The 22,083-nt window shown below is 44.1% G+C and overlaps 5 protein-coding genes across 5 annotated transcripts; 2 read left to right on the top strand and 3 right to left on the bottom strand.

Annotated features, from left to right (window-relative positions):
- Positions 1-482: 482 nt before the first annotated feature.
- Positions 483-2,681, top strand: PCOAH_00026140 (Uncharacterized protein; the record flags this gene model as incomplete). The annotated part of the gene is made up of 10 exons (XM_020059419.1): positions 483-548; positions 691-893; positions 1,046-1,148; positions 1,287-1,376; positions 1,575-1,608; positions 1,718-1,845; positions 1,995-2,087; positions 2,261-2,305; positions 2,400-2,439; positions 2,623-2,681. The coding sequence occupies 10 exons, from the start codon at positions 483-485 to the stop codon at positions 2,679-2,681; spliced, it is 861 nt and encodes a 286-aa protein (XP_019914948.1).
- Positions 2,682-3,181: 500 nt separating this feature from the next.
- PCOAH_00026150 (Uncharacterized protein) lies at positions 3,182-4,552 on the bottom strand (the record flags this gene model as incomplete). The annotated part of the gene is made up of 3 exons (XM_020059420.1): positions 3,182-3,414; positions 3,612-3,683; positions 3,772-4,552. 3 exons carry the CDS (start codon positions 4,550-4,552, stop codon positions 3,182-3,184), a joined length of 1,086 nt encoding a protein of 361 aa, XP_019914785.1.
- Positions 4,553-5,343: 791 nt separating this feature from the next.
- On the bottom strand, positions 5,344-9,303 carry PCOAH_00026160 (Transcription elongation factor; the record flags this gene model as incomplete). The annotated part of the gene is made up of 1 exon (XM_020059421.1): positions 5,344-9,303. The coding sequence occupies one exon, from the start codon at positions 9,301-9,303 to the stop codon at positions 5,344-5,346; it is 3,960 nt and encodes a 1,319-aa protein (XP_019915129.1).
- A 2,142-nt stretch (positions 9,304-11,445) lies between these two features.
- PCOAH_00026170 (Uncharacterized protein) lies at positions 11,446-13,125 on the bottom strand (the record flags this gene model as incomplete). Its single annotated transcript, XM_020059422.1, has 3 exons — positions 11,446-12,522; positions 12,723-12,767; positions 13,036-13,125. 3 exons carry the CDS (start codon positions 13,123-13,125, stop codon positions 11,446-11,448), a joined length of 1,212 nt encoding a protein of 403 aa, XP_019914992.1.
- Positions 13,126-15,405: 2,280 nt separating this feature from the next.
- Positions 15,406-22,070, top strand: PCOAH_00026180 (Uncharacterized protein; the record flags this gene model as incomplete). The annotated part of the gene is given in 5 exon segments (XM_020059423.1): positions 15,406-17,729; positions 17,743-20,708; positions 20,814-20,932; positions 21,103-21,360; positions 21,480-22,070. 5 exon segments carry the CDS (start codon positions 15,406-15,408, stop codon positions 22,068-22,070), a joined length of 6,258 nt encoding a protein of 2,085 aa, XP_019914863.1.
- Positions 22,071-22,083: the final 13 nt, after the last annotated feature.

Raw genomic sequence — 22,083 nt, forward strand, 5'->3', positions numbered from 1 at the left:
GTAACGTTTCTTCTGTACACCCAACTACTTTATTCGTTTTCTACGCGGCTGTGTTTACCTTCTACCCTGCAGTGTTTACCTTTTTACGTTTCACTGTATTAGTTACCATCCGATTAGGTTGCGATTTGAGTACGTGTAGAAGTGTAGGCTCAAGCAGCGCTAAGTGGGTATCGCGCACAGCGAACGCACCTACACACCGGTTGTGCTGCAACCACATTTAGCGAACTAGAACGTCAAGTGTTCAAAACGTAAGTTAATAATTCTGCTCCCTTCAACATTTCCCCCATTTGTTCTTCGTCCACGTTTGTCCATTTATGCAAAAGCGCGAACCAAACGGCATTCAAGAGGGACTCAAAAGTGACTAAATCGGAACGAACTGCCAGCAATAGAACACGCGCTTATTCCCCCTTCATACCTGCGCAGCTAGACGGACCAGGAACCCCCAACCGTTGCAAGGCGCAGGAACGATAAGTAACAACACGATGGTGTCGGAGTACATATCGCAGAAGGTCTTGATGTATGAGCCTACCCAGGAGGAAATTAAATTCGTAAAAATGAAAAAGGAAATCATCCACCTGACTGTGCTGAATGAGTTGCATGGGTGGATAGACACACATCGAATGGTTACACATATTTTCTAATTCCGAGTGGGACCCATTTACTAATCACCTCTCTGTCCCCTTCTTGTAGCGCCACAAAAATCAGCACAAAAGTTTAAGGTACATTTTTTGTGGCAAAGAATTGGACGAGTTCGAAAAGGAGAAAATACGAGAGCTAAAGGATCATGTAAATAATTTAAAAAAAAAAGATGGACAGGGGGGAGAAACCTACGAATCCATATTCAAGAATACCATGTTTGAGGATGACAATTATGTGCTCCGCTTCCTGCAGGGGTAAGCCACATTAACATGGAAAGTGTGTACCAACATCAGCGTTGTGAAAATTACACGTATGTACCCACGTAGGGGTTACTCTTACATGCCGACTCTATGCTGACGCCACACACACACACACATGCACATGCAAATACGCACCCCCCTCATAGGAACGAATTCAACACTGAAAAATGCTACCTCGACATGTTAAGGCACTTGGAATGGCGACGTGAGAATCTTCCCGTGAAGTACGAAGACGTGCAGGATATGTTGGTAAGGTGGAAAAGGCATCGCTAAATTTGCTAGTAGGGAAAACCGTCTGGTGGGTCTTATGGTTACCCAATCGGACGGTCAATAAGATGCCAATGTAGTCAGAACGTAGTGTCATTTCCCCCTATTTTTTTACTGCAGAAAAAGGGATACATTTACGTGCACGGGCGGGACAAACAAATGCACCCCATAATTATCATAAACTGTAAAAACTTCATCACTGCGGATACGGTAAGGCGAAGCATTCTGCTAAGCAGGTGGTGATTGCGCTATGCATGAAAGGAATGCTTGGAGGGAGCTATATTATGCTTGCGATTTTGTGTCTTCTTGGTGCACCCCCTCTCTGCTGCTTAGAATGGCAGGACATGGTTTTTACGTGGCTACATTTTGCGTGTTTACTTTTTATTATTTTTTTTTCCCCCTCCGCAGAAGGACGTTTTGAAGGTGGCCTACTACTGGATGGGTAAGGAATCCCCCAGTTATTACCTTTGGTGCCGCTTCACATGTGGAGACGTTCCGATTATTACTGCACCCACCCCGATCGACCTCGTCCCCACCTTTTCCCACCGCAGAATTCATCATATCTGACCTATTCATCGAAGGAAAAATAGAGCAGTGGAGAGTCATAATTGATTTATCTTCCTGTGGCGTGTTGAATATCCCCATTGCGACGTTAAAGGATATTTCCAAGTGCCTCAGCGTAAGGGACGGAGGAAGGACACGAAAGCGAAAGAGGCAAAATGAAAGAAGAGAGAGTGTGTGGGGACTAAAGAAAGTTCCACACATACGGCACACCATTCAAGGTTACGTGGAAAGATTAATTTTTCACCACCACGATCTTCCCTTCAGTGTAATTACCGGTCGAGGCTATCCAAGATGCTAGTCCTGAGCGCCCCTCTTTTTGTAACGGGCATGTGGCATATGCTCAAGGGAATCATCCCGGTTAGTTGGCTTAGACGGGTGTACCATGTGGTGGAAGTGGTGGACGTCGTCGAAATGGTGGTGTCTTCTCCTATTTGTTTCTTCCCGAGTGGGTGTACTTCTTACTCATTACCCATTAGTGTGACGTTTACCATACCATGTATGTTTCTCCCCACACACACACACCTTTGCAGGTCGTAACGCAGCAGAAGATAACAATCTCCTCAGCGGAAATAGATGTAAGGGAAAACCTCCTCCTCATCGTCATCATCACTATTGTCATCTTCCGCCTCTTCATATGCCTGCCCGTTTTGCTTCCTCCCCCTTTTGTAGAAACGACTCCTAGAGCAAGTGGACCTGGACCAATTAGAGAGTAACTTGACGGAGGCACATTTTAAAAAATGGGACGAATGTTTTTTTGTCCGTTGCGTCGAGAGAGCGTTTGACGTGCTGTTGTGTGTGTGTGGGGGCGTTATCCCTCATACGGCTCCACCGCATTTCTTCTTCACCACTTACACCTCCTCTATTTGTCACATCCTTCCCCCCTCATTTGTAGAAAAATTCGGAGGAACCTGCGAAAATGCAACCGTCTTCACCAAACCAATCATGCCATAAATTCACTTCGTTATCCCCTTCTTTCCTTTTTCTTCCTTTGGATCATTTAAATTTTAAGAACGCAGTTTTTTCTTTTTTTGAATATTTTAAAAAAGTGCCTTTCGCAAAACGTTCTGCATATTTTTGTCGCTTCATTAAGGACGGTGTGTGTAGCTTTTACCTGCCATGTTGACCTTTTCCCTTTTCTTCATTTTTCCTTTTCATTTGTTCCAAACCACACGCACACGTGTTTGTAGAACTGCACATATATGCCTCTTCATAGCTTCCCACTGTTTACCTACTTTTTCCTTTACGTTGCGTCTTTTTTCCCTCTTTGAGTATTTGAACTCGTTGCACTTGTTACCCTCTTTCTCTTTGCCCCTTTTTTAAGTCCTCTCGTGTAATGCAAACTCGATGAATTTAAAATTTTTTTTCACGAAACGGATTCCATGAGGGGGACACACCCATGGGTATAGCAACGCGGCGTTGCTTATGGGTAGCCCTACATATGTACACCTCTGTTACAAGTCCTGGTCGTAAAACATGCCATAAATGGCACGCTTACAAAGGATAAATGAAAGGCAAAAGAAAAGGTAAGAAAAGAGAAAGCAAACGTGCAGCATACAGTAAAAGAGCTTCTTTTTTCTCCTTAAAAGTTGGACAAAGTGTTGCTGCTTTTTTAAAAAAAATTTTATTGGATAGGTCAGTATGTCCTTTCTATAATATCTGCTGTCTTTAAAATTGTGTAGACAGTCTGCAATGTTGGGTGGGGGTGAAATCATTTTTTTTTCTTCCAGTAGAAGATAGCTGTAGGATTTTCACCGGGCTGTACTTCCCAGTTCGTGCATTTATACAGCTATGAGTAAAGGCGTATGAGAGGGAGACGATCTCTACGCAGTGATGACTGATAGGTCTACACAGAGGAGCTCTTTTGTCGGGTGAACTTCTTACCAGTTAATCGCTTCACCGTGGAGGTGTGTTCCTTTGAAGGTTCCGCGGAGCCAGCCTCGCTTGTCGCTTCGTCTAAAGGGGGGGGATGAACATTTTCCGTGTGGCTCTACGCGCGTTTCTTTGCGCCTTTTTTTTTGATTTTTTTTTCGCTTCGCCCCACCTTCACTGATAACCGCATTCGGGTCCTTCAAGTTCACCACATCGAAGTCGGTCGGCGTGTCCGAGTCTACGGCAAAATCACCCCCCGGTTCATACGCCGCCATGCCTTCTAACAGATCGTCTAAATTTTCAACCTTGTGCATGTCCACACTCTGTGCGTAGCTGATGCCCCGGGGCACCCCATCCACAAGGAACGCACAGTTGTTGTCTTCTTCCCTCTTTTCCCCACTGGAGTTGTAAAGCTCCTTCATAGATATGCATTCATCAATAATATCGAGGGTGGCAATTTTTTTTTTTTCCAACTTGGTGTTTATTACGTTGTTCAGTAGTAGCTGCAATTGCTTGCTCCTTTTCCTGTCCTCACTTTCTTCATCGTCATTGTTTTCGCCGTTGCCATTTGAAGCGTTGAACGTCCTCACTATGCTGCTGTCGTCACTGGAGAGGGTTGCTCCGTCCGATTGGTCCTCCGATTGGGTGATAAACTCGTCACCCGTTTCTCCCCCCGAGTCGATATCCAAATGAATGGCTTTATTTATATCATTCAGCTTTTTTTTTATTTTACTGAAACTGGCGTTTATGATGTGCACGCTTTTCCCAATGGAGGAGGCGCACGTGGAATCATCTTCGCAGCTGTCCGAGATGTAGGCACCCTCACAACTAAGACTGTTCGTACTGTCATCCTCCCTGTAGTTATCATTACCTTCCCTTTTTCCATCCTCACACTTGGTGTGATCACCACCCTGCAGGGTGGACAGGGTTGTAGGTGCCTCTTTTCTTATCATCGCGTCTGAAAAATTGGAGCGAACCTCTTCATCACGGTGAAGTCTCTCCGTTAAGCGAACCAAACGTGGAACAACAAGACTACCACACGGAGTGGGTTCATCCTTTCTGCCCCTTTTATGGGGTTCACAACTTAAGGCACCATAAATAGGCTAACCAGCTAGCCAAAATGTGGAGAAAAAAAAAAAAAAAAAAAAAAAAAAAATACGTGCGCGATGGAGAGGCACACCTCGTAATGGTAAATCTAACAGACATTACACTTTTTCTTCATTTTGTTTATGCTTATAAGTTTGCAGTTGCCCAAATGGGGGATAAAAAAAAGAAAACGCAGATGCATGTGCACACATTTACGTGCATAAAAGTGGAACGGCTCCAGAGCGGTATGCCCATAAATGGAGAAGACACGCCCGCACAGGAGCACACACAGGGAGAGGTAAGCCCGAGCAACTTTTTGCGCGATCCAAAGGTGGAATCTGCAAAGCGTCCTTAAGCAATGCCGCTATTGAGTGGGGACTCCCTCCAAATAATTTTAATCATATATTCCACAAGGATATGAGCAGAAAAGCATGCAGGTTGGATGAAGGACAGGTGGTATTAACCCGGGGAGAGACTCTCCACTAATCCGTCCGATGGTCATCAAAGTGGACGGAGTGGAGATTCTCAAGGAGGGTGGAATGAAAAAAAATTTGTCCACGTGGAGGAAATACAAACGTGCCAAGGTCAAAATATGACAAGGGGAAAAAAGTGCAGGTGCCGAAAGAAGCAGCGATTTTATGGCAACTCCGATGAGACGTTAAAGCTGCTCATTCTTGCTGGCATCCATGATGGCAACGACCCGGTTGTAGGAATTGTCCAGGAAGGTCATAATGGGGGCTGAGGCATATTTAGGCATGTGCTCATACATGCCCTTCAAATTCTGGTAGGTAAATTCAAAGGAATATTTCTCCATAGGTGGTATCATCCCCCCCATTTCCTTCTCCTGGTCTTCATTTCCGGAGGATCCTTTTCTCCTTATTTTGCAATCGCTCAAGTTGCCATTACTGCTACTAGGGGGGATGGCATTTTTCTCCTCTCCATTGTTATCCCCATGTTTTAACGTATCCAACTCATCGCTCTGATTGGAAAACGATCCCCTTTTTCCCTCACAGGGATGAATTAGCCCTTCACCATTCACTTCACTATCTTGGCCAATCGATGCATTTCCCTGCTGCAGCTGTTGTTGCTGCTGCGGTTGTTGCTCCTTCTGCTCCAGAATGACACTTGGGTGATGAAAAACTTCCTCTTCTTCCACCTTTTTACTATTTTTCAAATCGAGAATATTCTCACGGAGGTAAATGTTTTCATAGAAGTACTTCCTCTCGTGTTCCATCCTCTTGTTTTTCAAGCTAATGGGAGCTAAGTCAGAGGAGTCCATGTGAGCTAAATCTGTGGCATGTATTATTCCATTCAGTATTTTTTTTCTCAATTCAGCGTTGTCCTTCCGCATGAGGTTAGAACAGATGGAAAATAGCTTCATCTTTATTTCCATTTTGTCGCTGAAGTTTTGTATGACTCCTTTTACGATTCGTTCACTCAGTTCCTTCGTGTCTGTAACGGTGCCTGTAGTTTTACCTGTAGTTGTGCCTGCATTTGTTGTGACTTCCTTATCGAGGGCGTGTTTTATTTTGTCTATCACTTTTTTGTATTTACTTATGCTTCTGTTCGTTGCGTTGCCTTCGTTGCAAGTACGCCTCACGTCGTGAACGAGCGTTTTCAACTCTTCTTCCTTCTTCATCACTGCGGCTATGGAATTCCCACTTCCTGGGATGCTCCCCACGGAATGGGTACCCCCTGCTGCAGTGGTTGCCTTCTCCCTTGTGGCACTCTTCTTCCCCTTAACGCTCTCCCTCTTAAGTGGCTTCACTTTCTTGCCCGTCTTCTTCCTTCTTTTCCTGCCGGAAGTCTGCTCCTCTTTGCAAAAATCAGAATCCCCGCTATACACCTCATCAATTAAAATTTGGTTCTCCTCCACAATATCTTCGTCCGTGTGTCCATCCAGATAATCTTCGAAGGTATCTTCCTCTTCGCTTTCGTATGACAGGCACGCCTCATCAAATAGCTCATCGTCGTCTTCCTTTTTTTTCTTCCTCTTCCTGTCGCTGCGTCTTTTGTTAGTTTTGGCTTCTTCCTGGAGGATCTGCCCGCAGCCCTGCGTAGGGGACACCTCCCCCTTAACACGGCTTCCTTCTAAGGGATGACTTGGATTTTCCGCTTCATTGGCTTCCTCCTTTACATATTCCATTTTGGTTGTTTCCCCCCCGAGTTGCTCCTTTTCCCTGTTAGCCATGCCCGTGCGTGAAATTCGCTGCCCCTTTTGGCTTCCGCCTTTGGCCACTTCGCCGTGACGATCACGCAAGGGTGGTGAGTGGGAAGCTGTAGCGATCAGTTCCTGTGCCTTTGCCTGTGCATGTACGTGTGCCCGTCCCTGCACCCGAACTGCGGAACGGTCACTGCCAATGGTATTGCTACTGGCGGTACTGACGGTCGTGCTGGTATTGTTGCCACTGTCCATGGGGTTGCCGATTTTATGTTTGCCCCCACGCTCGATGGGGAACACCTCCCCGTTTCTGTTGCTTTTGCGTTTCCCGTTTGCACACACGAGGGAGTTTTTTTTTTTCTTGCTCCCTTTATGTGCAGGCAAATTTTTCCCCCTCTGAACAACAATTGGCATTTTTTTTTTCTGAGCATTTAGCAGCGCCTTCTCCTTGGGCACATTGTACAGGCAAAAAAACGGAAGGTCAACGTGGAAAATATTTTTCACATACTCATTGTAAATTAAAAAATCATGATTATGCGCGTTAACAATATCGCAAAAGTAATAAAAAAAAAAGAGATGTTCCATGATATTGTATACATTATTGAGAATACAATTCGGGCAGATAAAATAAATATCCGTTTGTTTTACTCTTTGTCTTTTGATCCTTACGTCATATGTTTTTTTGTACTTCTGAACGAAGGGGTACATTTTGGTGAATTCCCAAACTGGGTCGGAATTCTTCAAACCGTTCATGTGGTTATATAGAAGGTTACACAGGACTATATTTAAATCATAATACGTGTCACAGTTAAAACAGAAGAAGTACAGGTACTCAAAACATTTGTTGGTCAATACGTAGGTATTGTTTGGGTCATGAAAAACATGGTAGGTGTCCCTTATCGTTGTGTAGACGTTTGAATTTTTGTAAAAATGGAAATTTTCTCCAGTGCTCCTGTTTATGCTTATGCAATTTTTGGCTAACTGCGGAACCATCTGCGCGTTTTTACACAAAAATTGATCGTAGTAAAATACTCTAAAGCTGCAAGTGGGATGGTCCCTCCTGTTATTCTTCTGCCGCTGTGCTGAGTTGAACACAATTTCGTTGTCGTACTCGCAGGGACCGCTGTGATTTGCCCCGTCTGCGGAGTTGCCTATTCGCCCGAACTGAGTCCCGTTTAACCTCCTATTATGCTGACAACACAGGGGAAACTCATCAAAAAGGTAAATGAACTCGTAAAAGTTATAAACCTGGATCCTGTGAAGCACCTCTTGCTCACTAATATCGTTCAGGTACCCCAAGCAGGGCAACACACTCCACCTGTTCATGTGACAATCGATGTTGTTGTATAGAAATTTCTTGCAGTCACTACTGCTATATATTAATTGGCCTATAATGCTGACGCTGCTCTTCTTTCTCACAATCTTATATATCTGTGACATGACCATTTTGTTGTTATGTCCTTGGATGCTAACCGTGTCATATTTTTTTAGCTTTCCAATACGACTTTTAATTTTTTTCTTTTTTTTCGTTTTTATTTTTTCTAAATTTTCATTGTACTTTTTGATTACATCGAGAATTTTTAAATTGCTCATGTGGTTGACTTTTTTCCGTCCCTTGTCTGTTCTGTTGGGTGAGAATGCAGAGAGGGAAGACGACGAAGAGGAGGAAGAGTCGGACGACGATGAGGTGGACGAACAGAAGGAGTACGAACTGGTTGAAGAAATCGACTCGGAGGAGTGACACGAGTTTGTAGAAGACACGGATGTGTGCCACGCTTCCCCCACGGTATGGTGTCTCTTCGTTTGGTTATTCCTCCAATTTGGTCTTGCCCCACGGAGAGGGACAACACCATCATCACTATCGCAATGATTATGACTACTGTGGTTACTATCACTATCGTGGTTACTACCACCACCGCTGTCGCTACCACCAGCGGTTTGCACATCCGCCTCACTGTCGTCATCGCCCCTGCCCACCTGCGTAACGCCGCCGTATTCACTCAACGCGGATCCCACTTTATGTGGACCCCTCTTCCCCCCTGACATTCCCATCATTTCTTTCTCCTCCAGTTTGCTGCGCGCTACGAGGCGGCCCAGGTTGAATTTACGCATCCTCGAATTTTCCCTCGCATCATGCTGTTTCAGCTGCTCCAGAATTTCATAATTTTCAACCTCATTGGAGGAAAAAAAATATTTCAACTCCAGCATGTTAGAAATGTAAGGCCTCTCCTCCGATGTATAGCAGAAGGAGTTCTTGTTGAGGTAGTAGTATAACTGGCTTATGTCACTTAGCTTCATATGGTTATTCACTCTTCTTATATCTAACTGTGTTATGTCGAGGTCGAAGATATTCGTTGAGTTCACATCTACAAATTGTATTGGTTCCACCACGTCTTCTCCGTCTTGTTCCTTCCCATCACTCTCGCCATTTCTGCTGCCTTCCTCTTTTTCCCCCATTATCCCGTTAGGTAGGCAATGTGCCAATGGGTTTTGCTTCTCTATGAGATTAAAGCGGCGTCACACAGTTGTCTGTGCTGCAGCTTAGAATGGTGTGCTCACTAATACGCTCCTCCAAAACATTCTCTATTTGGTACATGCTAGCAGGCGTGTATATGTAGGTAAGTGTATATAACCCTGTGCAGCTTCCTCCTTTAGGCCGATAAGCGACAATAAAGAAGAAGCTTCAAAATTATGCCCCCTTTTCTGGAGAAATTTCGCAACGGGGATATATCTACATTTGAAAAAATTGAGAGTCATATCCCATTTTATATCTCAAAAGGGTGAAAGAGTAAACAATTTTTTTTTTTTTTTTTTTTTTTCTTTGCCCTTTTGGCATTCTACACAAAAAACGTTATTCCTTTCAGCTGACTAGGCGAACGTATGTTTATACGTCGGGCGGTAACTGTTGTTAATTCGTTTATCTACTTATGGACTTGTTCGAATAAGGTGTTTTATTTTTTCGAATTCAGTGTTGTTGCCTGGTTGTTGAACGCAACGGGGGATATCATATTAGGCCAGTGGTACCGCATAAGAATTGCTCACGGTGGTGAAAATTCTTCCTACATCATGCGTACATACATTTATAGGATTATGTATTTGTAGGCGAGCATGTATGGAACACTGGCGGTGCATGTATATACTCCCTTGCGCAGTGTGGAACAACACCCCCCAACATTTTTTAAGTGACCATGTCACGTAGCGCTAATTAAGTAAAATTTAAAATCGCGATAATTGCAAGTGCTCTTACGCGACTGTAGAAGATACACCTATACTTTTTTTAACGCTGTTTTTTTGCTCGCCATGAAAGAAGCTCAAATGTGACAGTGTGGATGGGCCAACCTGGGGAGCACCCAGCGTTCCCAGTAGAGGACATTATTCTCATCGTTCCGCGCTTTTCCACTGCATTTATTTTTATTTCCCCACTCTCACTAGGTTAATTTTACGAATGCGCGAAAAATGCGCAGGTTAGTTGGTTCTCACAAAATTCGCCTTATTCTTTTACTATTCCCGAAAGGTGCAAACAAATTCATCAAAATGGGAATCAAACAAAAGGGAGCAATCCACAGAACAAAGTCCCGCCGTGGAACCGCACCATGTGATATAAGACGCGCAAAAAAAAAAAAAAAAAAAAGGGGGGGCAAGTTCATAAAAGAATTAATCAGTTGGAAAAACACACAACGCGTGTCTCTCGGATGATAAAAGGAGAGAGCACGATTCTACACGAACTTGTCGCGAATTGCAAAACGTAATTTAAGTGAACAAATGTAAAAATAGCTAGCTGGAAAAAAAAAAAAAAAAAAAATGCGCAAAGGTGGAACTTTTGTATGACCAGGTCAGGCAATAAATAGAACACGAACAAATGCATATTCTGTTATGGAATATAGCAAAAGTGTGACAACTTCTTCCACTGTGCTCCTACCGAAGAGAATATATCATTCCGTGCAATTACTCCTTTTTCTTTTACGTACTAACAGATTGCACTGTTTAGTAATGAATTGGGGTTTTTTCCCCACTGAAATGCTGATCACCCCATTAGGTACCTTCACACTTAACAACCACCCTACCGTGGCGTCATTCCGCCCCCCGTGTGCAAATAAATAAAAGGTACAAAATATTTTACCGAATCGCGTTGCGTCTTTGCATTATTCAACAAAAAATTCGTGCAAATAGGGCACAAAAAGGGATGACACGAAAAAAAAAAGAAAAAAGGAAAAGGCATTTTCACATCGCTAAATTATAGCATAACTATAGTCGCGTTGTAAAATGCCTTGATGTGTACTCAAAAAAATATATATATTCCACCCTCATATAAAACGCGTGGAGGGCAAATATAACTTTTCAACCTTGAAACATTTTAATGACAAAAAAAAAAAAAAAGATGATAAACAGAAAAAAAGACAAACACCAAAAAAAAAAAAAACTTTAACGTGGTGCGATTGTTCACATCGGCGTTGTATTATCAAAAGGGGGGAGGCATAATATCAGAACGTTGGCCAGTTCAGTGATGTGTAGGGGCCGCAACCCCCTACCCCGTGTACACAAACTGGAAGTGCTGTTTCGTTTCATATAGCTACCACCCCCCCTTTTACATGTCATGCTTCAATTAACGTTAATTTTAAAAATTTCCTCGAGCTTCAACTTGGGCGTTTGCACACTGTGCGATTCGATTATGTTGTTGTAGTTATCACTGTTGATATTTACCAAAATGAGGAAGTCAATTTTAGGGATCCTCTTCTTTTGGTTGTTTTTCTCATTAACTATCAAGGTGGAAACCTCATCCGCCTCATTCACCAAGTCGGCAAAAATCTGGTCCTTAAAATTTATATCCTTTTTAAATTTGCTAAAAGCATAGTGATAAATTTTTATCATTTTGGTCGCCTCCAATTCCACATTGGCAGCTAGCTCTTTGTTAATACAGTAGATGGAATAGTTTACAAAATTGTAGTGTTCATTAACGGAAGAATCCATTGAGTTGTAATGATTGTACAGGTAGCTGCTTCTTTGTTTTTTATTTAGTTCCATTTTTTCTTGGGTGTTTGTACGGACGAGTAGGTTTTCGATTAGATAGAAAATGCCAGAGTTGGCTTCATTGAAGCTGTTGTATTTATTCGTTATCATTTCGCTTATGGTTTCCTGGTTCATGGTTGGCTCCAAAATTTCTTTGATCTTTCCAAAGAACCATTCATTGGCCATGGCGGAGGCCGTTTCTTGCCCGGCCTGACCTTCACCGTCTGCTTCATTATCGCTGGGAACCTCCTCAGTGGCTTCTTCCACAGTGCCTTCCTCCTCGTTCATGGATGCGTCGCATTCCTGCTGCTTGTCCAGACCATCCTCATTCGTTACGTGGGACTCATTCCTTCCTTTACCTTCATCGCTTGTGCCGTAGTCAGCGTAGGAACTGAGATCGCTGAGGAAGGGGGACTTGTCCCTATTTTCGCTAGTCAAATGTTTTTTTTTTTTCTTCTTCTTTTTTTTCTTTTTATCTGATGAATCTTGGTCCATTTCGTTTATGTCCTCCCCGAGCGTTTTTTCAACAACGTCGTTGCCATCTTCGTCAATCACTCTCACGAAATGTTTTACTGCTTTTTTTTTTTTTTTTTTTTTTTCCTTTGACTGGACTTCCTTTTGGTCATTGCTATTTTGGCTAGCTTCTTCTTCTACACTCGGATTGTCCTGCTGTGAAGCAGGGGGTGGAAATGTGCACTATGCAACAATGGCGCCAAGAAAAAAATGATGGCACATCGCACTTTTTCCGATCAGAACTGCACCTCGCATTATTTGCAGGTGCGTACACAGACGTATCCTAGCACGGAGCGTCTACTACGTGAAGAAACATGCGTGTGACAGTCTTTGCTCCTCCTGTTCATCTCGCCTACCTCATATCCTAGCATGCTCCAGAGGTTGTAGTTGTTCGCGGTGGCCTGTGATGAAGCGAAGGGGTTGCCTCGAATGGGGTGTTGTGACTCACATGCGTTTGCGTGTTTGACCAAAGGTGGTTGGTTCGCACTGGCGCGGGTGAAGGTCATGGGGATGACATACTCCCAACTGAACTATATCCTCTGGGGGAATCACCCCTCACATTCATGGGGTATGTAGATATACACTCCATATCGGACCAACAAAGGTACACCAAATATAGAGTACTTTCCCCAAACAGCCGAGTCACTCATAGATGCAGTAATGCCTTACGTTGTCGTTTCCGCTAGGGGCGTTTCCTTCATCATTGCCGTCACCGGTTGCGTCTCCCCCGCCGTAGTTGTAGTTGATAAGGTTCCACATGATTGGCGCCTACCGCGGTACACTTTCTACAGAGGGGAAGCTCTTCGTGGGGAAGAAAAGGAAAAGATTTCCTCGCACTCAACAGAGACCACGTAGCGGTAATAGGCAAATGGGACCGCGGTGGACACACACACATAAAAAAGGGAAAGGAAAAGAAAAGTCCATGCGTTGAAGGCTCCTGCCCCCGTGGGGGTTAATAAAACAAGCGGAGCCGCTGGAGGGAAAAATAATATTTTTTATTTTCCCCCCCTAATTTGTATTTTCCTCCATTGGTGTACTCAGCGGAGTGTATGTAGCGCTTAAGAGAGGTCACACATGGACAGGAAGGTATTATGTGTCTTCACTTAAGAGGGTAACGCGATACTGTTCGATAAAGTATCGGCGCAATTCCGGCGGGACACTCATTAGAAATAAAATGGGTATACCGCTTTTCCGCGGATGGACTCGAAAAAAATGAAAAGTCAAAATCGGCAAATATCATAATTGACAACGGGGAGGAGGAAGAAAAGAAATTAATCTGTTGTTTGAACTTCAACTTCAACTTCAACCTTTTTTTTTTTTTTTTTCTCCTGTGTGCATATTTCTGTTGGAAAAAAAAAAAATAGTTGGAGGGTTGCAAAGGTTCAAATCAGCTGAACAAAAAAAAAAAAAAAAAAAATGGAAAACAGAAACAAAAAATGGAAATGGAAACAAAAAACGGAAAAAAAAAATTTAAGCAGAAACGATTTTTTTAACAATAGCAAATTATCCCTTCTATTTTCAATTTTAGGAGAAAGGACATATTATATTATTAATTTCCGCGTATTTTTTTATGGGGGGGTGGGGCCCAGGAGGGCATTTTCTTTTCAAAATGTACGTAAAAAATATGAGCGTATTTTTTTTTAAAACGCGCTATATAATATTATGTATACAAATGACAGTGCAGCAATTGTACTTTTGCTCCAAGTTCCCACCTACAATCATTCCCTCCCACGCTGCGTGAACCTGCATTGTAATGTAAAAGCGCCTTTGTTCCCATTTTTGCGTTTGTTGTGATTGTTTCATTTGTTGTGCTTGTACTTGTTGCGCTTGTTGCGTTTATTACGTTTGCTACGTTTGCTGCATTCATGGCGATAAAAAGAGGGTTTCCTTCCTCATGCGAACGAATGCAGTGGCGTACGATCCAGTAAATTAATAGTGTACCCGCAGGCATACATACAGCCATATGTACAGCCATATATACACTCATATTCCTCACATGTTCATCCCATGTTTATCCCATGTTTATCCCACGTTTATACCTTGCGCCTTCCCCCCTTTTGTATGTACAACTTTTCCCGGGCTAGCGCTGCCATACTATTGTACTTTCCCTCCTTCCTTTGTTCCCGCCAACTTGGCCTTTTTTAATTTTTAAAAATTTTGAAGAGCACGTATAGAAATAAAAATTGCCAAGTTGGCGCCTGGGGAGAAAAACGCACTTATTCTTTTTTTCCCTTGGAAGGAGGGAGATTTTCCTACACTTTTTTTTTCCCCCCCCATCCTTTGAGAGAGGCCAAGTTGCACTTAGGGGAATTCCCCCCAAAAAAAGAGGGGGACAAAGTATTAAAAGACGCAATTTTTTGTGGCAACTGTGGTGGTCGACTGGTGTGAGGATAGAGTACAATGAAGGGGAGTTCCTTGGAGCAATCCATCCATATATGCATATGACAACAAGTTCTGTGGATCCCTCCAAAGAGAAAGAGTTCCCCTCTGCGCAGATAAGTTTATGTGTTCGGTTATACCATCGTAGCTGCAGCGGACAAAAGGGTTTACAGCTTGTGCGAATTACCACCGGTTTGTAGCGTCACTTGTTTGGAGACCTGATCAGCTCCTTCACCCCGTTTTTTGTTTACCTTGCGCGAATGCCCCCTAATTAAGTGATCGCCCAGGTTGCTGGACTACTCCTCGTCCTATACCCACCTCTGTCAGTTATAATATCGTTCAACCTTGCGAACTGAACACCACCAACGGAAAGCCCCCCGTTTTGCGTGCCGAAACAGACCCTAAAAGTATGACTCCCCCGAAAGGAAGAGGACGCACAGAGAGACAATAGACGCATAGAAAGACCGGAAAAAAAAAAAAAAAAAAAAACACCTGCGACCGAAGGGTAGAATAGCAACACAACTTTTAACCTGGGAAGAAGTGCAACGAAGCAGAGTAACCCTTTCCCCAGTGGAAGATACATACAGCACAAAGACGTAAAGAATAGTTTGGCCCATTCGTATTTGTTGCTCTATTTACATCTCCAACCGAGTGGTCCACATGGATGAGGGGGCGGAAGAAAGCGGAAGGGGCAGCGTGGAGAGCAACGGCAATCATGCCTTCCCAAACCACCTTGTAAGTTCAAGTAAATATATTAACGGGCATTTGTACAAAAAGAGCAAAGATGTCTCCATGCAAAACGGTAACAGTAACGGTAACGGTAATGGATTCATCGTGGGTGGGATAGGTGGTGCCCCCATTGAATATGAGACCGCAACAGTTAGTACCTCACGCATTGGTGAGGAAGGTAACTATTTTCATCAGAACGAATGCAAGGGGGGTATTCCCCATGGGGAGTCTGCTGGTCATCGCAGTGACATACCCAACGGGGATGGAATCATCAATATGAATGGGTCCCTCAATGGAAGTGACGCCAATCATCTATCATACAACAGCTACGCAAATAAGCTTGCCAATATGGTAGATGCACGTTCCAGTCACCATGTAAATGGAAATATAGACCCATGTCACAACGGAAGTGAAGTCCAAGGTGAAATCAGTAAACATGCCATTGGCTCCGTTAACAGTATGAATGAGAGCATGCATCCACAAGCAAAGTATGAGAAATTTCTCGGGGTACAAGAAGTAGGTTATTCTGGATCCCCCTTTCATGAGTTCGATAAGCCCATGCAGGAAAATGTAGACGTGGGTTTCATCAACTCAATGAAAAATCCAGGGGAGATACATTTTAGAAATGGCAACTTTGAGGAGGCACATGGACCAAGTGAAGACTACCACCACTCCTCCCAAAGTAATGGAACGAGTGCACCTACCCGCAGCGAACAAGTTCCAAATGGGTACAGTGAAAATAAAATATTTTCCAATAAAACGGATAACTTAGTTCAAATGAAGAAGAAAAAAAATGTTACCTTTACGAGCCAGGACGACGTGTTTAGCATTCCCCCGGGGGTGAACAAGGAGGACTCCTTCGGCTATTACGCAAATGGTGTTATGCCGAATGGTGTTATGTCTAATGGTGTTATGTCAAATGGTGTTATATCGAATGGTGTTATGCCGAATGGTGTTATTTCTAATGGTGTTATGCCGAATGGTGTTATATCGAATGGTGTTTTATCGAATGGTGTTATGTCTAATGGTGGCTGCGTCGTGGAGGAAGAGCAACAGATCCCCGGTGGAAGTACAAACGTTAAGGAAACACACGGAAGTGTTTACACCACCAACGGGAACGACCCCACTGGTGACATGTATAACTTCATCACGCTAAAGCAGAACAACCATACCTACCACCCGAACAGCGTCAACAATAATTACATAGAATACGACATGAACAATAACGGACCTTTCTTCCCGAGCATGTCATCCGGATTGAAAAGTGACTTAACGGGCAACAACACCTTCGTTGCGAATGAAGTAGGCACCGTTGGGGGAAACGTGAACCCTCCTCCAGGCGGGGTGGACATTTCTTCACCGAATGGTCAGCCCATGCAGCAGGGGGCCTACAGCGTGTGTAGCACCGGTCCGCACGAGTGGGTGTATAGACAGAACAGTCACCGTGAGGATCAGCCCGGAAATGTACCAAACGGAGATCTGTCCGGCCAAGCCCCCATTAGTGAAAACCCAGTGAACCAACAGGAGGCAAATCCAAACGCAGGGGGGGCAAACTATTTCACCCCACAAGTACCAAACGGAACCGGCACAACAGTCAACGTCATGTATAATAGTAGCAGTTACAACTCCAATGTGGGAAAGTGGAAGGGTCCTCCGTTGAGTGGCGAACCGATGAATAGAGGTGCTCTAAATAAGAACGACAAAAGCGCCACCTTAAACGGGAAGGTAAAACAAACAACGGAACAATATAAAGGAAACGTCCGTCCGAAGAATGTAAGCTTTAGTAAAAAAATGGTTTCCTCCAAAAGTAAGGAGAGGACGAAATTTTCCAACTATCCTTCCAATGTTGTGAATCCATCCGGCTGGATTAACCAACCACACACGCTTGGTGCTAACATGCTTCCACAGGATGGTGCACTCAGGCATGTAGTTCACGGGGGAAACATGAATAGTATGAACGGCGTGATCTGCATGGGTGGTGTCCCCCAAAGGGGAAACGAAATGGTCGACGTGAAAAACCAATTCGTCATGAGATACCTCAGTGACGTGGAAAAGACATATCAAATAAGGGAAAGGATCAAGCAGTACGAAAATAAAGTTAGTAAGAACAGGACAAACATCAGGCAAGCAAGTGGAGCATTAGGAAGAAGGGGCAACTCCAGCAGCCTGCTAAATTACTACAACATATTGGAGCTGCTTTACCAGTCCAGTGTAAAAAAAAAAAACTTGAATGACAGACGGATCAGGACTTTGTTGTACGTTTTTAAGTATATTAAAAATATCGAACGGAGGAGAAAAAAAAAAAAAAAAAATTTACCTCTTCGATGCAACCACTCTGCGTCGGTTGAACAAGCAGGTAGACCTGTATATTGACTTTGTTGAAAAGCGACAGTACAGAAGCGACTTAGCAGCTCAGTTGCGGAGGTGGAATGGCGACCAGGCAGGGAAGCCCCACGAAAAGGAAACTATAGGTCAAGGATCGATTGATGTAAAGTCGAGTGATGTAACGGCGAGTGAGAAAAAATCAAATGAGAGAAGACGGAACAGTGGGAAAGCGCGCACGCAAAGGGGGGTTCACATCCAGTCGAAGTTTATACAAAATCTGCTGAGCAGGAAGTCCAACCTGTATTGCAGCTCCCCCGTGAATGTGGACCAGGTGCAAAGTGAGAACTTCTATTTCCAGCATGCGTTGAAGCAGGTGAACTACCTGTCCAATTTGCTCATTTACGTGCACTTCATCCTTTTGAAGTACGTATCGATCTTTTCCCTCTCTGAGTGGAACGCCCTGCTGTTTCGTGACATCGATTCGTTTAACTGGGCCAAGTGGGGGCCCTCCTCCGGGGAAGCAGCCGAAGTAAAGAACGAAGTAAAGAACGAAGTGGCGGAAGCCGCAGATACGATGAACGATGCCCCTCCGATTGTCGAACCGATGGTCACAGAAAATGAAAAAAACACAAGTAGCAATGTAGCGGAAAATGACGCGGTTACGGGGCAGCCGGGTGAAGCCCTCCCTGACGCAAAGACGACGGAAAAGCTGAACCCGCTGTTCATCAACAGAGAAAACATGATAGACATAAACTACTACGAGCATGTTATAGAACCCTTCGACTTTTACTTCTACGAAAATGTATACAATGAGATATGCACCTACGTGCAGATGAGTAGGAATAATGGGGTGGTCACCGAAGGGGGTGCTGCCTCCAACGCGACGGAGCAGCTCTTGAAGAACCTGCCATACCAGTATTATGAGTTCGTAGAGATCCTGAACAAAGAAATCATGAATGTGAGGGACCTAATCTACCGAAACAGATACATCCGCTACATCTTCTACTACATCTATCGGAACAACAACGGTGACCTCCTAAACTCAGTGAATCATATTTTCCAAACGGAGAAGAAGAAAGTTGAGTTGTACAAACTACAAATGAAGACAAGGTATAACATCTTTTTGTCCCGTTTTTTTGAGCATGAATACGTTATTGTAAAGTGCCCTGGTAGGGAGAAGAGGGAGGATGAGGAATTCGAGTCCTGTGGGTTGAACTTTATCGAGGCAAAGGAAAAGTTATTCACGTGTTTGTTTTCAAAGTATAGGGAGTACTACTGTGCGTATCAGGCAAGGGTGCAGCGACTACGGGAGGGCACAAGGAGGGCCCTAGGCATTCCCGACGTGAGGTTCCCCTACTTTAGGAAGAAAATCGCCTTTTACTCTGAGCATTTCGAGGATTTGAAGCGGCGTTTTGCAAACCCGGTGGGGAAGACGCTGGAAGAGGGGGATGCTTCGTCGGATGAGTCTAACATGACCCACCCCCATGAGCGGCACAAACTCACCTTCGACGTGGCATACCCATACGTGGAACACCTGTTCAATAAGAACTACGCCCTTATCATAAACAGCGAGAAAAACAACTCCAGGAAGTTGAAGGCCGCCTATATTGTGAATCGCAATTTGAAGGAGAAAGAAAACCTCGTTATCGTGACGTCCGTCGTAAACATCATAAAGTGGAAAAGTTTGTTTCAATCTTTTCAGAATGTGACTGTCTACCTGAGTGAGGAGAGCATTCTAGAAAACAAGATAGAAACGGAGGAAAAAAACTTAATCATTTGTGTGGATTTTTTGCCGAAGATTCTACACGTCCCCTGTGATGTCATCATCCTGGACATGTCCCATTTTAACTTGTTAAACCGAATTAGCATTTTAAATGACCTCCGTTTTTTGAACTTTTCCAGGAGGATAATTATTCTGAACAACGTGTTGGATGAGAATTGGAGTTTGTTGTCGTCTCTTTTTTTTCTCAACAGTGCCCTCTTCGACAGTACAATAATTTCGAGGATCCAGCTAAGTCAGAGTGAGGAGGACAAAAAAATTTTGACCAACCTAATGAGGAGCTTCGTTGCGTACTTTTGTGTCATCAACAGGGAGAGGGGGGACCCACCAAGGAGTGATCGTACCGGTGAAGTGGTCACCGATGTGGGGAGAGTGGTACCCCCGGAAGAACCCACTCACGCGATGAACAAACGGTGCTTCCTCATAACCTACATGAGCGGCATACAAAAGTTCATCTATGACAACGTGAGCGACCAGGACAAGTGGGACGCCTCCGTGCATCCGTTGCTCCTCCTCGACGAAAGCAACTTCTTTCTGAAAGATTTTAACATTTCCGAAAAATTTGATCTGCTGAAAAATATCATTAAGAAGTTTCACATGCTGAAGAAGCGGATCCTTCTGTGTTACTCTGGGAAGGACAAATTAGAGAAGTTAATACAGATCCTCCTATACGTGCATTCGCTGAACGACGCTTCCAGTGTGTCCTCCTTCGACGTAGAAAGGGATAAGGACTCCCTAAACATACAACAGTACGATGTGGCAGTGGTGGTGAACAACCACATTGAATACCTAACCTACTTTGAGAATAAAGAAATCGCTTGTTACCTACTCATTTCGGCGTTCACAAAAGAGGAGGAAGGAATACTGGACACCTTCAAGCATAAGAAGGAGGTCCACTTTTACAAGAAAAAAAAGGAAGAGTTAATGCGATCGGGTAAATCCTGCAGGGATGACATATACAGATATTACATCAACAATATGCTTTCAGAGAATGATGAACAATTTTTGCTTTTCAATATTATCGACCAGAAGGAGAAGGTCTACTGTAATACGTCGTATGACGAGGTGGTGCTTCCTACTTGCTTCGTCTCGACGCTGGCCCACTGTGAGGAGGCCGTTGGGTACTCAGGTAGGTGCTACACAACAGTGGTGTCTTCAGTGTGCGCCTTCCCAATTCGTGCACGCATATTCACCCCCACCGTATAACCACCACCCCCTTTTAACCTCCCCGTAGAGTACTGGCAGGACATAAAGAACGCGCACAGTTTTTGGAATTTCAACAACTTCAACCGGGACAAGGTCATCTTCTACCTGGACCGCAACAACACGGTGTATGACAAGTACCAGAACGTGGTATGCCCCATGTCTGAGGAGTACATCGCCCCTCCGCAGGTTAGCCATAAAGCTGCTTCATGGTCACATCTACATTTCCCCTTTTGCGTGTGATGCGTCTCTATCCTTGCAAATGACCCCACAAACGGACCCTACCATTGTCATCGATGCGATAATTTGCCCCTTTGCAGATTTACTACTACCTGACCAACCCGATGAACGAGAAGAACACCTTCAACACGTGTCTCTCCCTGGCGATCGACGAAATAATACAGGAGCTGAACCGGAAGAAGGAGCTGGACGAGTTTGATGAGATGAAGAAACTGACTCTACTGAACATTAAGGAGAAAACGAGCAAGAAATATTTCTCTTCCATTCGTAAGGTGGAGAAAATTCTGTCCGAGTTTTTAAATGAGAACAAGAAGAAGTCCTTCGAGCGCTTTTTGAAGGTACGCCCCGGTGTGCAACACGCAAGCGGCGCCCCCTAGCAGCGTGTCACCTGTTCATGTTAGCACCGTGCGTGTAACTCCCAACTAATATTTTGCCACGTTCTGCATTCTTTACGCAGGGCTGCGAGAGCTACGGACAAGTGATCACCAAGTGTAAAGAGAAGCTGTTCGTTACTTTTAACAAAACGTACAACATTCACTTTAAGTACTTTGAAGATTTCTGGCTAGACGAGGAGAAGAAGCGGAGGGAAAAGTGGAAGAAGTTATGGGATCTGCACGAGGGGAAGGCGGAGGACAACAAGAGTGACAACCCATCGGGGGAGAATAACCCTGGCAATGGCGCTGACACAAGTGGCAACAACAACGACGTGGATGACCTCATCAACAGCATCTTTAACACCACTGTGGGCGAAAAAAATGACTCCCATGATAACTGCCAAGCAAGCAATGCCCTCCCTGACAGCGAAAAAACCAAGAACGAGTTAAATTTTTTGGAGAAGAAAAACTTCCGCATTAGACTCTCATCACAGTTATTTGATGAAAAGGAATTCGACCAGCTGTTCATAGACAGGAAAAGGATATGTTTGCCTAATGGCGACGGGCAAAAGGAAGATAACAACTCCTGTTCACTCGAGGAGAAGAAGGAGAAAGACAAGAAGACCTGCTTGTACGTCGAACGGAAGGAGGGCGAGGAGCCTTGCCACGTGTAGTCGCAACAAAGGG

Source organism: Plasmodium coatneyi, chromosome 9, assembly GCF_001680005.1.
Source record: "Plasmodium coatneyi strain Hackeri chromosome 9, complete sequence".
NCBI classification, from domain to species: Eukaryota; Apicomplexa; class Aconoidasida; order Haemosporida; family Plasmodiidae; genus Plasmodium; species Plasmodium coatneyi.